Raw genomic sequence first — 19,005 nt, 5'->3', positions numbered from 1 at the left:
TTCTGGAACGGAAGCATTGAGTCAATCTTCCAGGGAAACAAAAGCGTCAGTAAAATCTGTCGTAGTTTTGACAACGTACGGCTAGTTGTGGCTGCCGTGTTCGGTTGCCTAATGGTCTGGCATAGTGGTAACTGTGGCTCGTGGTCTTAAAAGAAAACTGGTTGCTGTGCCACAGAAATTACAACGGAAAACTAAAGTATTTAAATTAATTCTTAAATGAGTCTAATTTACGACTGTTCGAATCCTACAGCAAAATCGATTCGTGTAAAAAAATTTCCGTATTTCCGTAATTTTTCCGATGCGGGTTCTTCTTACAGGCTCAAAAACTCAAACTTTTTCAGTCACGTGCCCCTGAAGAGGTTTTGTGCTGCACATTTCAGTGCGTCATTATTGAGTACAAGCTTGTTACTTACTTAATTTTTTACAATTCATTTTACTCACTTAACAGATTACTGTCCTTGCTACTCCCTGTAATTTTTTGTTGCTCTCGATCACAGCAAAAGTTTTGGGGTCCAACTTCTCAGTTTGTGATGAAAGTTTCTGTTGTGAAGTTCACCCTTATTTTGCGCCAGTAATTTTCTTGTCGGGCTAAGTAGTTTACTTGAAGCTCCACTGATTAGTTTTTCTCTTTCCCTGCAACGAATTGAATTTCAGACGTAGTCATTTGTTCACATGTACTAACTATCTCTACTTGATGGAATAACTTCCCTTTCATTTGTTGCCGCAATGTCTCTGGATTAGATTATCCTGGAACCAATCGTTCTCGCTGACCTTTAAACAGTAAGCATTGTTCTCGTTAGTAAGGACGCAATTCGCATGATTATTGCAATTTTTAGATATATTCAGCAACACGAATGGACATTATTTTCCTGCGAACGCTCTTTTGGGATTAAACTTCTTCAACGAAGTTGACCGCCAATAGTTTTGGTGCGTTTTTTAATAGACGGTTGCAATTAAGTAACAAATGGTTATGTGCGAAGAAATTAAAGCGTAATCTTCGTGTCACATACAATTCCGATTAGGGGAACCGTGCATTCAAAATAATCGATTTTATAATCTGGTGAAAAATTATCATTCATTAATTTTCAAAAGCCAACGTTAACAAGCCTTGAATTCCATTACTGTGTTTCAAACTAATTTACGGTTCAGTTTCGAGCGAAATAATTGTTAACGTTCCCCTACTGTAACTCTCAGCCAACCGGACTGGTTTAACAAGGGCGACAGCGCAGAAAATCTGCACCAAATCCCGCATGCGCCTCCTCATTATCCCCGAGCAAATCTAGATTAAAAGTCCGGGTTTATGTTACCAGGCTTTCTAAAATGCCAACGGGCTGAAGCGCGGCTCTCATCTCTGGTCCTAAAGTCGCATAGATTAATGCGACGCAGCGAGTAGACTTTGCGTTAAAACCTGCGACGTATACTTGAATTTCTGACGGGATTTTGGATTTACCTGGGATGCCTCTTGCTCCTGTTTTTTATAATATAATAATGAACAATTATTCTCTTCCACGCCGATTTTTTTATTCTCGACTTTGACTTCAAGCGGAATATTTATTATCATATCCATGGATCTGCATCCATTTCGTCTGTGAAATACTGACATTTTTGCTGTATTAGCGAACGATTGCTGGTGACAACATTTAAAAATATATGTTAATCCATTAACCGTAGTGGTTAGAAGTTGAAGTTTATTGGGAAAACTTCAAGCTCTATTCGATTCAGCAACGACCGCGCGCGTGCTCTACTAAAAAAGACAATGTACTAAATATAAGCACTTTAATATTATAATAGATATTCCTTACCCCGTCCGCGTTTGATAACACACTGGGGCTTAGTTTAATGACAATATTTCCCGATTACGTTCACATATTTCAAGGTTAACGTGAAATACTTCAGTCACCCTGTAAGCTGGCATGAGCAGTTGAGGAGTTTGCTGGCTTGTGAGATAAGTTTGCTTTAGGCTTCGATAGCCGCGGCCTCAGTCGCTTCAAAGCAGAAGAATATATGTTATTGATGTGCGTTCATTCCCATTAGTGTCTACGTACGTTCGTTATGTGAGAAGGAAAATAAAATGTTTTTTCCTCTAAGACGTCATCACGAATGTTGATACGTTATCTTACACTTGAAGTTCCGAGAAGAACACATACTGATTTTTATTTATTTCGTAACGAAATTCTGAATATTAGGAATCAAATTCTGAAAACTGAAAAATCCACCTTACTTTTACATATTTTCATCGACCACTTATCCTGATTTCATTATTATAATGTAAATTATTCGCCTCTAAGCTGTTGCTTGTTTTTTGCATTGCATAATTAATTGCCTTTTCTTAATTATAATTTTTGAAAAATATTATGATGTAATCCATAGTTTTGACTTTTCGTCTTTGTTGTAGCTGTTTTTACGTTGTTATCGTTATTATTATTAACCGTTATTATTTACGGTTGTTATTGCCTTTGTTATGATCTTTTTTAGTCGCCATGCTGCTTATTCTTATATCAGTTTATTTTAAGTTAGTTTAGCATGATGTTTTACTTTAGTCTTTTTCTGTTCCCTATTGACTTATCCCATAATCATTTTATGTTATAGTTCTATCGAGAATAATGCCGCCCATGAAACTTTTTAGCTTATATGGGCATTCACTAGGAAGCATTTCATATTTTTTTCTTCAAATTTTCGATGTTCTCTTGTTATATTTTTGTTTGCTTTTTTTGAATAAAGAATAAAGGAAGAATCATAGAATAGTTAAGATGAACATGTTCAAATTTTTTGAATGAAATTTGTTCGTTTGTCTGTAAAAGTGCTATATATTAACGCAATGCATTTTGATTATTTGATTTACATTCAATGAACAATAGCTTTCTTTTGATAACTACATGATATTTGAAAATCATTATATTTGTACTTATTTCATGTTTTGATAATCCAATTTTTTTCATACGGCGTTTTAACTTTGAAAGAAAAAATAATTACTTTGGAAGTGCACGCTGGTAAAAAATAATAATTTGCTACTTGTAATATTGTGTGCCAAGATATTATGCCGTTTAATTTATTATAATAATTTATTAATTATTATACCACTACTTATTTAATATTATACCGTCGTAGTTTCGAATGGTTTTCCGGGGCTGATTTCGCACTGAGTCAAGATTTGTATTTTTTATTTTGTTGATTGAATTCAGTTTTTCCTCTTGGTGGATTTAGGAGGATGTAAAAACTTTGATGAATCTTGCAAAACAGGAAATTTTTTCTTATCTATAGATTTTATAAATAAGATTTACTGCGCTCATGATTGTGAGACCTCGATCTCACAATCAAGCAAAGATCGAGCAGAAACATGATTTTCTTTCATCTCGAGAATTCTTCGGAACTTTTTTGCAGTAATAGCTATCGTAGTCTGCCTTTCTCAAGCAAAAACAGTTTATTTTTATTTTTCAGATTTTATCGGACCAGAATAATATGTATAGTTTCTAAGTTTCAACAACATTTTTCAATTGGCAAAATCAAATAACAATATTCAGACGCGTCCAATTCACTCTGAATATCTTTAAGATTTAAGTAATATATTAAATAACATACCATAGTCTAATATTGAGTGTGCTAATTCATTCTTTTTCTTGTTTATACTTTATTACAAATACGGAAAAAACACAGCAAGTCAGCTTTAATATCAAGGATTCGTTCAAATTAGAAGTCAACGCTGAAATTAGGACGGCAGCAATTTCTGGATGCGGCAGCTGATACGATCATAAAATTCTGTTTCTTGCCGGATTTGTGTTTACATTCTGGTGTGACATTCTGGTGTGATGTATACAGATTTCCATGATAACCGATTCTTAATTCACGAACACTGGGCTATCGAACAATTGCTTCAAGTCTGTAAGATAACAATTTAGGCACAGAGGAGCTTTCACATGAGCGGTTAGTCGTATCATCCAGCCTTCACGGCTACCTGTTTCATTCTATCTCTACAAGCTACTCTCCCGGAAAAAGCACGATTCCCGATTACTTGTTTGATCTATAAGAATAAGACTGAACATGTGTGTGGAAATATCTTTCCCACAGTTCAAATTAGAAGTCAACGCTGAAATTAGGACGGCAGCAATTTCTGGATGCGGCAGCTGATACGATCATAAAATTCTGTTTCTTGTTGTATTTGTGTTTACATTCTGGTGTGACATTCTGGTGTGACAGAATTACATTCTGGTTTGACAGAATAAATTAAATTAGACTCATTTGAGAATTAAATGAAATAATTTAAATCATTCTGATGTGACAGAATGTAAAGCAGCAAAGAGCAGCGTGAATGTGTCGGTCTCTGTTTGCGGTCTTTGCGTTATACTTCCGTCGTACACCGTCCAACAAGGCCGTAATTAATAATTATATATTATAATATATTATTTATATAATATAATATAATATAATACAATATAATATAATAATTATGCCAAATTGCAAATTAGTTCACATTAGTTAACAAATGTATGTCTCGACGTAACTAAAAAATCTCTGCACAATTATTAGTGCAGTTCATACCTCACTATTCTCGCGCACCCTCGGCTACGTTACTATACCCTGCAAGACGCTGCTGCGAAAATTTACCCTCAGTTCGCCCAGTGTGCCGAGCTTGGAGTTGGAGCGTCCGTGAACGGCCCTCTTAAGCTTGTTTAATACAATGACTTAACAGGGTCTTTTCCCAAGTTTTTTCTATTTGAAGCTGCTTTAAATGTAAGAATCGTTTCAAGATTTAATTAATTTGTTTGTACCATTTCAAGATTTATTTAATTTGTTTGTACCATTTCAAGATTTAATTATTTTGTTTGTACCATTTCAAGATTCAATTAATTTGTTTTGTTTCAATGTTTTGAAATAAGGATCGAGACTATGATAGAATTTACAATAAGTGTCGGAAGACTTTTAGAGCTTTTACATGACTTGTGCATGATAGTCAATTGTGTTTAATATTCTTTTCCGCGTTAACAAAATGGTTGACTCGAGAGTTCAGAAATTTATCTTATTGCAACCTTTTTCGGACTATTATTATCAGTCTTCGATTTCCCTCAAAAATTTAATTTCTCAAAATTTAATTACCTGAAACTATATGTAGATAAAATGCTTTAAACATCCGCATGAAACATCGCACATCAATAAATTAATTTGTTATTAAATGCTTTAAATACACTTAATTTTATTCTCAAGTTTCCATGAATTTACAGGTATCCAACACTGAATTACAATTCTTATTTTATACTGTTGGAGCACGCGGATTTCAAATCCAGAATTGACCATAAATTCTATTCTGCTCCTGAAACAATGTTAGTGTTTCGGTCGACTTTAATGAAAACACTCCAGGTAAAAAATTTAATATTAGTTTCCTTCGGCGAGAAGTTCAAGACTGTGTATACAATTTATTTTCTTTACATCGGTGAACTCCACGCATTCTCTTCGCCATGTTCCACTCAAGAGAAACTCGCGGTTTGCGTAAATTGGTTTTGCATTTTAAAATTCATGACGAAGTGACGACACATCAGGCCATTGTGTTCTCAAATAGATCATATATTTTTATAATTATAAAATTTCAAAAAAGGTGTGACCGCATGTACCGCATTGATTTCATATGAATGTTAGTTGCCAAAATATGTATTGGAAATCCACACGTTAGGCGTTAAACGGTAGTAGCTATCGTACGTAATATCGTTGTACGCCTCACAAGATCAGAGACTCTACTAAAATTAATAGTAACTTGTAATGCCCTATGTCAACGAATAACCAGAAAAAACTTATGTTGCGGTTTCAATGCGTATGCGTGTTATGTCAATTTGAGTTGCTTATATTTCACAATTAAAGATTCACCAATATTTTAATAAGATTTTAAAGGGATGGATTTGCCATTTCCGTTTTGACAGCGGTTCACCAGTTGCCGTTGATTAAACCATTAGATCTGCCGCTGATTCTGAATATCGCTGAATTTTCACAGCTTGTTGCTGCCTCGATCATGCAACTCATTGCTCCAGTTTTCCTGCGCTTAACCGCCGGTCCACCATACCGATCTTGACCAGAACTGTTGCATGTAACAAGGATTGAACCCACAACTCACGCTCCAACCGATACTCTGAATTGTAACCACTGTTCACTTTGCATACCATTGTCAAGAAGCTTGAGCAAGACAGCTAGCGTGGCTGTTAAGAAGAGTTTGAGTCGTCCCGCGCTTCTGAAAATATTAAATACTCTTGTTTGAAGTTTGTGACACGCGAGTTCATGACCGTAGTACATCATAAACAGAAGAAGTGAAATTTGCATTCGCGGCTCGAAGCAATTTATTGTGGCTCAAAGTTCGATCTACTTTCTGGGAGTCCATCTATTTTTTAAATTAAAATGCAAAATGGATGATCATGGATAAAATGGATAAAATGCAAAATGATGATAAAAACCGGTTGTCTTTTTTATACGAGTAACTGTTATTCTTTATTACTAATTTCTTTTTGAATGCGTCTAGAAGTATTTGTTACATGAACGCTAACGTGAAGTAACAACCATCGAACTTTACCTTACATACTTTAATTTTATGTTTGTGTAAATATTAAGCACTAACAGCAACAAAATGGCATCCTAGATATTTATGCGTTTATTACCACTCTTGAGAAGCATTCGTGTAGTCCAGCCATTGGTTCTTTTAATTCAATTGATACTACTATATACTTTTATCTATTAATACTATAGTATTGTTACAGTCTATTGTTACCCACGTAGGTATTGCCACTTGTCATAGTATTTTTGTGGCTGAAGCTTCGACAGCGTTGCTTAATCAAGTATTTACCACACAAATTTCAGGATAAATACACATAAAAAATTTCGTGTTTTGATGAGGAATGTAAGTACTGTGGCCTGCGACAATTTGTAGCCAAATATGTTTTATTTTAATATCTACCTCATTTTCATCCATATTAGCACGACCTAAACTTTGCAAAGTAAATGAAATTCAATGACTTTGGATGAATAATTTCATAGAGATCCAGTCGAGTATCACGAATACGAAGTAACTACTGAAGAGTCCCGCAGCTCAGCGTGTATTAACGAAAATTTCGTCAACGTGATAATGTCGACTGAAAAGAGTTTCGAAGAAAGCAAAATGGACCACAGAAGCTTGGGCATTTCCAACTTAGACGCAGAGCTCGAATTTTTCCATAATACTGTCGACTGGAATATTTTTCCACACTTCGCTGGCCGATCATCAGTCGAAGTTTGCTCCACTGCGTGCAATGTTTGCTGTTTTGTCGACAATGTTTGCTGGTGTCAGAGTGCACTGCGTTCGCGTTTATCCTAAATTGAAAAGCGTTAACAAGTCCTAGAGGATAGCCAACTGAAAAATGTGAGAAAACTATGGACACATTATCGGTTCTTGGAGCACTCGTCCGAAAAAATCAATGACGGGATATTGACCAAAATCGGCATCATCGAGCAAGCTATTGCCAATTCGTACCGACTTTACGACGATCAAATTTTCGGAATGCGACGGCGGCTGGAACAACTTGAGGTCATGAACGAGTTGCTCAATGAACGAATCAAGATCAGTGATATGCTCAGTCACATTAGGGACAACGCTACAGCAAGCCAAAAAACTTGTGGCTCATAGAAATCCTCTAAAACTGAGTGGAACCGCCGGAGTTAGTTCAATATTTACAATTTTCTATGCCCGACGGGAGCGGATTACTGCAGGAAGCAAAGAGACCAAAGCGACAAATGCAAGGGACCTTTAAACATCACAAGTCTTAATTGCTTCACAAATGGCGTTTCATCAAACGAATACTCAGAAATAACGAAGGATAATAATGACCTGTAACATAGAAGTGCTACTGCGGACGATGCTTCATGGACGGAATTCCAGAGAGGCACATACATATGTGATTATTGCCTCATCGGAAATGAACAGTTGACCGCCACATTGCACCCAAAACCTGATGCTGACTCCGACAGCAGGTATCACCTGGGTCAGGATGTCTTGCAGAATTTGGACTCAATTCTGCAATCTACAATAGATATATCAAGGAACGTCCTAACTAAGCAGTCGGATGATAAATCTCAAGATATTGCTCAAGATATTGACAATGTAAGTAATCGTTTCCGATGTTGTTCATGGAGGTTTATTCCGCATAGGAAGCATGGGCTCAATGAGGTCATTTGGACGACCTCATCGTTGACTTCTAAAGAGAAGCTCGATGAAGATGACGACGAAGATGACGAAGATGATGACGAAGATGACGAAGATGATGACGCAGGTAGTGACGAAGATGACGACGAAGATGATGACGAAGATGACGACGAAGATGACGACGAAGATGACGACGAAGATGACGACGAAGATGACGACGAAGATGACGACGAAGATGACGACGAAGATGACGACGAAGATGACNTGATTGCGTTGAAACAACGTTCATAACGAGTTGATTGCGTTAAAACAACGTTCATAACGAGTTGATTGCGTTGAAACAACGTTCATAACGAGTTGATTGCGTTGAAACAACGTTCATAACGAGTTGATTTCGTGAAACAATGTTCAATTAACATTATTTAATAGTCAATTGCCTGGTGGGATAGCTAAGACTTGCCATCCTTATGTACGTAGGTGTAAAAGTAGAGTGACAACTACTGATCGAAAGGCAAACACGAGCGACCTCGTCAAGGATGTATCTTTGAACGTCAAGGGTTGCGGGAGTGTAAAAACTTGAAAAATTCATGATGGGAGACCGATGAAAGTTATGCCGTAGTCAGTTGCAGCTTATGTCTTAAAAATTAATTATGTATTATGTCTTAAGAATTGGCTTATAATTATTCAAAAGAAACCACGAAGTTGAATTTTTGTCAATCAAAGGATCTTAAATATTTAAACATCGGAGTTTAAGAGATGAAATTACTGTGTTCCCGTTTTGAAATAAGTTAAAATGTTTTGGCTTCGAACATATTTATGAAATTTTCTTATATATTCTTAAATAAAATCTGAATATGTACCTCAATGTTTCCATAATGTTGGACTTAATTAGTGCTTTTGTTTATGCTTTTGTCGTGGGAATAACTTTCACGCGCGGGAGCCCAACATTCGTGCTTGCTCGACTGAAACGCTAACGTGGGCGTGGTATTGTCGGTTCTTTCCTTCCTTCCCTTTCCTTCGGCAGTTCTTTCCTTCCTTAAATTCCGACTGTTGTTTAAGATGACGGGGAATTTTAATTAATAAACAACTCACTAATTAACATTGAAATTTTACAGTGAGAAATTTATTCACGTTGTAAGAATAATAATCTTACACTGATTTTTAGGCCTGACAGTAGATATTTTAGCTTTCTAGTTATTAGAATTATTTAATTCATATTGACCGTATAAATAAGAACTTCACTCGTTCAACAAATTAGCATTATTTATTTTAATTCCCACTCTACAAATTTGTGAGTTTCTTTACTTTGAAAATTTTTACTTACACATTGTAAGTAAAATATATCTTATTTTACATTGTTCGATATATCTTATTTCAAATAAATTTATCAGCTTTTTATTTATTACTTCTTTTATTTGATTTATTTTTTATTAATTTGTTAGTTTTAACTCAAAGAACATATAATATGGCTGTAATATAAGCCATTAAAAACACTAACCAATTTTTTATGCTCTTTGCGACCTATCCAACATATTACATCCAATGTTTTTCCTTGCTCACTTGCGAAGGTTGTTAGAGGTTCCGTCAACTAAAATGATTCCGAAATACTTATTTTTTTATTTCTGTTTAAGTCTTAATGCGCTTTTGATAATGAATGCCCAGATGAGCTCGACGGACACTAAATTCTAAAAGTTTTACTGAACCTGTTATATGTATATATACGGAACCTGTTATATAGCGGTTGCCTCATCGCTGTTTTTGTAATATTTTCAGGAGTTTAACGACTTGCGATTTCGCTCTTGATGTTGTTATTAGGGTTACAGAGCCCTGAGTGATAATTACGAGCCTAAGTAATTACGAGCTTAAGTAAGTGATAAGAGCCTAAGTAATTACTATCGCGCTAAGGTCATGCGACAGTAATTTCCGCATACAAGAGAATAGTCAACCCCGATAGGGTTGAAATCTTTATTTCTTTGGTAACTGCAATGTTGTGAGCTGAGCTTGGTAAACATCGCCGATGTTATTAGAATTAATTGTTCGGTACTGGAGCGCACAATTCGCTGCGATTCATAACCTATCACTTCGATACTACGGGATTTGATTGACGGATGTCAAGAAAAGGCATGATCAACGGCTGTGGCATGCTGGTGAAGCAACAAGTGTGGCTCAAATCACAAATCAGTGAAACAAACTTCGTTTCGTCGTCAACACTTTTACCGGACGTCTGTTCTTGTCTGTCTTTATTCCTATATTTCTTCGACACAGGCTAACTAGTGTCCAACTTTTCCCCAATATACGACACACAAGTGGACAACTTTCTTGGGAAAAACAAGGGAGCAGGCGAAGATGGATCTGCTTTCGCTGGGTGTCACCCTTTGCCAAATTACAATTCTCGTTACCAAGTGCCCATGTGTGAACAAGTGGACACTGGGCAGCTACAGCTGAATAATTCGCTCATTTCAGCGTCTGAATTCGTCTCATTTCAACCGCTGAATCGTCACCTTTTAGCCGCTGAATTCGTCTCATTTCAGCCGCTGAAGTCATCTAATGCCAGCCTCTAAATTTGTTGTATTTGTCTCATGTCAGCCTCTGCACTCATGTACTGTGTTCATCTCATGCCAGCCTCTGAACTCGCTGTGTTCGTTTTATGCCAGCCTCTGAACTTGCTGTGCTCGTTTCAAGCTAGCCGCTAAATTCTTCAAGATTTCAATGTTTTCACTCATCGTATTTTATATTTGCTTGATACAATACTGTATAGCTCCCTCATTGTAAAATTTGAATTTTAGTACCACTCTTCAATTTTCTTGGTACCACTTGACTGAAATTTTTAGTAATATGGATGATAAAGTGGCCTCGTACAAGACCGTTGTAAACAAGGGCACAGTTTCACCCATAGAAATTTGTCGATAAACATTTGCAATATTGCACCCATGAAGTACAAAGAGCCGAGCGCTGTGTTTGGAGTTTTTGTTGATTCATGCGTAATCTTATTTGTTCACTAAAAAGGAGAAAGGGAATTGGAGAGACAACAAAAGAGTTACCAACATTTTTTATGTTCTTATGTGAATGTCTTATTTTGTTTCTGAGCGCCAAACCCGTCTGTCTCTGCTATATTTTTGGCTGGTTTCCCGGTTTATTTGTAAGTCCGCGATTTTTTAAACCGGATCTTATTTGGTTATATTGTTGATTGAAATCCGGCTGTTGTTGTGGCTCTTGTACACTTATTCACTTAATTTTTTTTATGTAATATTGATTAAATATTTTTAACGACCCGCGAATTTAATAATTAAAATTTATTATTTGTCTTGAATGACATTTAAACGTCTTCGAGTTTGCAAAAAAAAAAAAGTTTTAGGATCATTTCATCTTTCCTGAAGGTTCAAGTTACATTCTTCAATAGTGTACAAACTTCCCTCCTGAAAATCATTCAGGAACATTCATTTGGTTTACTCAAAATTGAACTATTCTCGCCATAGAAGTCTGGATGCGGATGTTTTGCTCAAATAAAGGTCGCCAAACGATAAATTCATCCTCGCATATCATATAAAATTTCTTGAAAATTCATCCATCCTTTTATTCATATTTATTATTATAACCAACTTTAAAAAATTAAATCCAGGCCAGCTGGATCCTGTACAAACTAAGTAAGCAACAATAACTAACATTCACATTCGTTCCGACCAGATCTGTCTCCGGAAGCTCGACCCTCTCCCCTGAGTGGACTGAACAGCGTGGGCACCGGCATAGGAACAGACCACGGAGACCTGGGCGTCATCGGGGGCTCGTATTCTCAAGTGTGGACGGGCAACCGCCACCACCACCGACCTCCTCACCTCATGGACGCTCCTGACGAAGTGACAGCCACCATCGGCGGCAACGCATTCCTGCCTTGCGCCGTGCAGCACCTCGGCGACCGAACGGTCGGTTCACTGAGAAAAAATATAATTCAGTACTCACTGCAGTGAGTGACAGAGAGCGCATTTTCTCGCCGACGAAAACTTGAGGTCACGGACGGACGGACGGATGGACAGACAGACAGATGGACATGGCGAGCACATTAGTGCATTTTTTTCCATAAATGAGAAAATGCACTAAAAAGAATGGGGAATATTGTTCAAGTATTGACGCACTTTCTTGCCTACAGTACAAACAGAGAGTTGATGTAGCAATGATATGACCTTTTGCCTGGCCAAAGTGGATCAGGATGACTCATACATCGCATAAAGTGCATTGTTATTTGGAGAAAGCCATCATCTTTTTTCTGTGATTTGGGATTTAATTTAATTTAATTGAAATTCATTATTTAGTTCATAATTTTTGTGTGAAATTTGTAGTGAAATAATAGGAATCAAGAACCGTCAGCTGTTTTTAAAAACAATACAAAATATTTGATTGAAATACATTTTTCATGTGTGATATTCTGATGATAAATGATAATACTAGAAGTCAATCGATCTAAAAAATATGAATGAAATTTCTAATTAGACTTGTTTTATATGCCAAAATTATTCCTTACATAAGTAAATAATGTTTCTATACTTCCACACATGATAAAATATTAAAAAATAGTAACGAAATTGCTACGTCTTTTTTCATAAAAGATTGCTTGATCAATTTTTATCGCACTCACTAAAAATTTTGAAAAACTCAGCTTTCACTTTCCTTCATCAATTACGTACTAATAATTCCTCTTTGATTTATTGTTCCCTTATAATTACTTCAATTGCAGGTTACTTGGATGAGACAGCAAGATTTGCACATTCTCACTGCCGGTCCTCTAACGTTCTCTGCCGATGAAAGGTTTAGAGTGAGTAATTTATTATAATTATTTTAGTTTTAATTATAAATTCTACAAATATTTGGTTTCATTATATTATATTGTTAGGCTTTGGTTGTTATTTTTGTTTTAATGAAACAACCTCAAAGTTGAAATTTGATTAAGATCTCATTTTCAGTCTTTATACCAATAATTCGGTATTTCGTATATACTCATTCGTAAAACGACATTATTTGACATGATTTTTCAATAAACAAAGTAAAGGTATATTTTCTATTTAAAATTAATCTATACGACGTTTTGGAAGGTATGCATGCGTATTTGGATCATCAAATAAAATATTGCAGCAGTTAACAAGCTGTTGCGCAGTCAGCGGCTAGTAGTAATATATTATTTCAAATAAAAATTATTTGGCAACACTTCCCATAAAAAACATTTTTTAACAGGAAATCAGGTATCTTTTATCATTTTTTCCAATCGTTTACGTATCTGGGTCAACCAATGAAACATTGCAACAGTTTACTAGCTAGTGCGCAATCCGCAGCTATTCATAAAATAGTATTTCAAAACAAAGTATTATTGGAAACATTTCCAAAAAAAATGTTTTTTAACAGCAAAGCAGGTATCTTTAATGAATTTTTATGATCGTTAACGTATCTGGGTCAGCCAGTAAAACATTGCAACAGTTTACCAGCTAGTGCGCAATCAGCGGCTATTCAACACAGCACCGGCGCTTTATAGCCCAGACTTGCTATTTCGCAACTGCCATTAATTGGTCCAGTATTTCGTCAGTGGCCTAATTGCTCGGCGTCAGCTGACCCACTGAGGCTACTTTTAAGTGAACATTTAATTAATTAGACATCTGCTATTTTTAGCGCATTTTCTCATTTATAGAAAAACTGCACTATTGTTAATGTTTTTCGGGGCTTTTTCGGGGGAAGTTTGGCTACTCTTTTATGTGTTGCGAAGCAGTTTAGCAGCGTAAATTTTTACGATAAGTTTAGACGTTAACTGCTCAGCTTAATGAAATTTTAGTTTATTAAATAATATAATAATTAAGGCTTTAAAACAGAGCCACAAGCAACATAAACAAATTTTTTCTCACCGACAATTTTTCCAGTTTAACCCTAAATTCAATATTTTACTGCAAAGCGAGAACATTCATCTTTCGTACAAAAGTTTTAGGGATAGATCTATTACACACAGTTTTAAGAATTTCCACATAGTAACTGTAGCAGGATATCCTGCATCAGTGTATCAGCCTGTATCACGTGTGAAATGGATTTGTGATACTCCGTCACAACAAGTCGCTTTCATCGCTGCTTTTACAGGCTGATATGGCCTCCTCTTTCAACGCTTGCTTGTAGGATGGATGCTGTTCGCTCCCTGGAGCACAACTACTGCAAATATTACACGAGCTAAAGAAAATATGAAGGCCTATGTCATTGCAATATTATTTATATAAAATATAATTTTACCGTAATAAGTATTGCAGATGAATTTCCTTTTTAATGTTTATAAGGTAAAGAAACCTATGATGAATGATTGGTAGGGATAATATTATGAATAATATTTTATGTAATTATATTTTTTATGTATTTTACAAAATGAATGCCAATATTCCCATTAATGACGCATAACATTCACTCTCGATAATTGTTACCACATGCAATCGCATTTTTTCATTAAGGATTATTCTATCTTGACGTGGTTTGGTTATTCATTAATGATCATCATAATATTATACCATGACCAATTACAATTGTAAGCGTGCAATTTTACATACCTGTAATAGAACACTCAAGTTTTTTCCCGGTAACATATGCCGCAAATTCAAATAAGCCTAAATCCTGCTGTTCATTTGCACGAGTAATGCATTAATAATTATCAATCTTACCTAAATACTTTTAGTTATTTAGGACAGCCTTCACCGCAAATCCAAACCAATAATAATAATAATAATAATAATAATACCTCTCAAAAGTTTCGGTCATTTGCTCAGCTTACATCACAAATCAAACCACTGTTTGCAATGTCTCGTGTAATCATCAAGTTGTTTGCCGCTGATTGACATTCTCGACCCAATTTTGTTATCAGGTTAGGGGCTTCCATAATGTCGTTGCAATGAAACCTTTTCTTATGCCTCTTCCGCTCTTCCTAACTTTCCTGACAAGATGAGTTTTCGACAACATTTTTTAATGTCTTTCATCGCCGGCAATGAAAATTACAAAAAATACCGTCTCTATTTTGAAGAGATTATACATGACGTCAGAAAATTAAAATATTCAATTTACTTACATCGAAAGATTTCTCGTGGTTTAAAATTTTTTCTCTATTGATTATTATTCCTACTGTCGCAACTCATAGATGCTGCACCTAAGTCGCCGCTCGTCTATAAAAACTTTCAATGCTGGTCATAATTACGATTTGCAAGGTTAGATCAACACATAATAACTCGAAGCTGCTTCGATCTCACTAAAACGTCATGCTTGAGACTTATTCAAAAAGTAAATCGTTTCTATTGAAGGCCAGGGACATTAGTGTTGAGGAGACTGAAGGGGAATTGATGTTAGTTAACTGACTTTAATATATTAAAGGACACGTTTGTTTGCAGCCAATCGTGCTTGATTTAGTTTGTTCCATGATATTTAATAAATACCCGAAAAAACGTTTACTCACGACTTCAATTCCCTTTTATTGTTGTTTTGTGTATATTATTGGGGACTAAAAGGAATTGGCTTAACGATAACATTCAATTCCAAGCGCCCTGACCCGATCGTATAGCGTGCGCAAGTTCTGCGATAAATGCCATAATAATCGTACCCGTGGTACAGCTGACTGTTTATTGGTATATATTGGTCTCTTGTTGAGAGCGCATAATACTGAATAAAAGATACTCTGGTGGTTCTCATAGCAATCATTGCTTTACAGTAAGCACTACTCAATCTTGTTATTGAATTTTCTCTCTGCCGTTTCGTTCGGGTTTGGATAAATGTATGCAATGTTAGAACTTTAATGCTAATAATACCTTTCAAGCCAAATTTCTTTTAAATTATTTGTGAACAATTATAAATTGATGAGACTGTTGAATGTAACTTATAATTTAATTGAAACTTTATTTATTTAATAATATTAGGTGAAGCGCCCTGGGTAATTTACCACTTCACAATTTACGTCTTCAAAGCCCAGGATATTGCGTTAATTTTCATGCTGTTTAATATTACAGGTACTGCACCCCGAGGACTCAGACGACTGGACGCTGCACATTAAAATGGTCACCCCTAAAGACGCGGGGCTCTACGAGTGCCAGGTCAACTCAGACCCGAAAATTTCCAGAGAAGTCACCCTCACAGTCAAAGGTAACTTGAATGCGTTATACGTATTATTATTTATTATTTATTATTACGCGTTATTTCCAGAGAAGTCACGCTCACAGTCAAAGGTAACTGAAATGCATTACATATTGTTTATTATATAATATTTATTAATACGTATTATTTCCAGAGAAGTCACCCTTACAGTCAAAGGTAATTTAAATGCATTGAATATTATTTATTATATAATATTTATTATTACGTATTACTTATAGAGAATCATCCTCCCAATCAAAGGTAACTTAAATGAATCACATATTATTCCAGTGACTCTATATGAATAATTATCTTGTCAGAGCGCAATATGGATAGTTTTCCATTTAGAAAGTCTCACAATAATAGTCCGAATAATATAAACATTTCGTTTATATAAATGAAGAATCGGTCCTATTTTTAAATTCTGATTCATTAACACCCTCTTATGTCTCAATGAGGATGATAGCGTGACTATTACTTATGGAATTCATAAGGTTCTAAATTGGGTTCAACCGTATTCAAACTTATTTGGAACAATCTTTTTGTACGGGCGTTGTGATATTTTTTAGTTTTAATAAATCCATTTTTTGTTCGCTGTAATTATTAGTGTCTTGAATTCTTTAGAATGTTAGAAAATGAACAGTTAGTCATTACTTTAGAATTTCCATCTTAAGTTAGTAAAAAAGAAGAGAAGTTGTTACAAAGATTTCACACTCATATTCAAATAAATTCAACAAGATTTCTTAATTATTTCTCCCGTAAATTCGGTTCATATTAGTGTTTTCCTGTTATATTCTGCAGAACACAGCCAGCTCGACGACCCTGGAACATTTCTGCAGACAACAGACGCTCGTGAGTATTGACATTTCCTCTGTTATTTACTCAGTTTGTAGTCAGTAGTACTGATTTATTTATACATTTTAAGAGTATTTATTGCATAGAACTATTCATCTCACAGCAAGTAGTAAGAACATTCATTATGAGGCAGCCCGATGTTTCATGAATAAGAAACAATGATTTTTAAAAATTTGTATTCATGTTCTTACAAAAATTAGTGAACCATAGACAAACAGAAGTAGAAAATTCGCACTCAAAAGAAAAATTTAATGCAGTACGTATATGAAAGTCACCCGTGCCAAAAATCCTTTTACGTTGTTTCGTACATTGGAAAAATTGTACAATGTTTTTTCCGTAGCGTTCATGATGCACAACTGCGGTGAATCTTCATCAGTAGTGATGAAAAATAAGAAAACGTTTGATAATGATTCATTTGCGTTGAGTCCAAATTTCCGCTATTTTCAAGCACTTCACAACAGCAAGTGTATTCAGTTTATAAGCAAGTTTATTCAGTTTATATTACTTCAACAGATCGTTGTTTGGTTTCGTAGCACACATGTCTTTCCTTTGAAAACATTTGACTCTGTCTGACTATTTTGTAAGCTTGATAATATTCTTCACTTTTTGTAATTTAATAAGGTGTTTTTATTTTGGTTGACCTTTTTAGAAGTCTAAGGCAACGTGAAAATCTTATTACTCAAAGTTACTTCTAAATCGCAAGGCCACATCGAGTTTGCGTCAAAAAAATGTGTCAAAAGAGCACAGGCTATGCAATGCATCGTCCAGCAGTTTTCACTGCATTACGATAATGACCAGGGGCTGTACTATTAATTGTCCTATCAATAATATTTGCTAGTTAGTAACTCCGTTAGACGGAGCTCAGCATAAATGACTGAATCTTCAGCATTTGTTATATATTTCATACGACTCCTGTGATCGCAATGATCATTGATAGTAATCCTGTTACAACTCACTGAATATTTTTACAACGTTTAATAACTTGAATGCCCCATTGGTTGCCATACGGTCAGTGCAATAATTAACCATCGATTGAATGAAACGTCAACGCTGCGCAATTTGACGTACAGTACTTCGCAATCCCTTTGAACTTCACACAGAATTTATAACCTCAGTGCCTTTCAGAGTTTGTTCAATCATTTATTCCCCGTTGCAAAGAAACCAATGTATTACTCATACCCTCAAGTGAAGGCCTCATGAGTCGCAATAGATTGTACGTTACAAACACCACGCAACGTGCCCATAGGAGCAATAATTTTCTCTTGTTTTGAATGGCAGCGCGAGTTGTGAGTTGTGGGCATGTTCTCGCCGATAGCAACCGCTCCCGTCGGACTACTTCTTATGCGTATTCAGTCACAGACGAGAATTTCTTTGTTTTTAGCGCATTTTCTCATTTATTATAAAGGCACTATTGTGCTCGCCATGTCCGTCTGTCCATCCGTCTGTCCGTCTGTCCGTCTGACAAAAACTCTATTAGTTTTCCTTGTACCCCGTAAATCTGAAAGAACAAGTCCACCGGAGCAATACTTTGGCTGTGAGTCGTACACGATCTATATTTATCGTTGGCCCGTATCGTGCGGTATGCTCACTAGTCACCTAAAGCGATCACACGATCCTCTAGAGAAATGCTGCGTGCTGCCTTGTTTGTTTTGAGTGCTAGGCTCGATACGCAGCATTTACCGCAGCTTACCTATACGTCTGCTTTATCCAACTCCACACTCAGGAAGTTTAGTGGGTAATGTTTTCCAAATAGTGACTCACTTCCTTGCCCACATTACAAGCAATGAGTGGACGTAGCACCAATACGCCCTTTTGCAAGGCGTATTAGTGCAATTTTTATCCACAAAAGAGCAAAAAGTGCATCTCTATTTAAA

At 35.8% G+C, this 19,005-nt stretch overlaps 1 protein-coding gene across 1 annotated transcript in view; it reads left to right on the top strand.

The window, feature by feature from the left end:
• Nucleotides 1-19,005, top strand: part of LOC108669470 — a 114,704-nt gene that overhangs the window by 82,582 nt on the left and 13,117 nt on the right. Inside the window, exons 2-5 of the mRNA XM_018156812.1 lie at nucleotides 11,834-12,069; nucleotides 12,879-12,956; nucleotides 16,153-16,285; nucleotides 17,078-17,128. Of these exons, the coding sequence (XP_018012301.1) occupies nucleotides 11,834-12,069; nucleotides 12,879-12,956; nucleotides 16,153-16,285; nucleotides 17,078-17,128 (498 nt within the window). The remainder of the gene's footprint in view (nucleotides 1-11,833; nucleotides 12,070-12,878; nucleotides 12,957-16,152; nucleotides 16,286-17,077; nucleotides 17,129-19,005) is intronic.

Source organism: Hyalella azteca, unplaced genomic scaffold, assembly GCF_000764305.2.
Source record: "Hyalella azteca isolate HAZT.00-mixed unplaced genomic scaffold, Hazt_2.0.2 contig7540, whole genome shotgun sequence".
In the NCBI taxonomy this organism is placed as follows: domain Eukaryota; kingdom Metazoa; phylum Arthropoda; class Malacostraca; order Amphipoda; family Hyalellidae; genus Hyalella; species Hyalella azteca.
The sequence above is the reverse complement of the archived record's forward strand: the minus strand, read 5'-3'. Positions and strand labels throughout refer to the sequence as shown.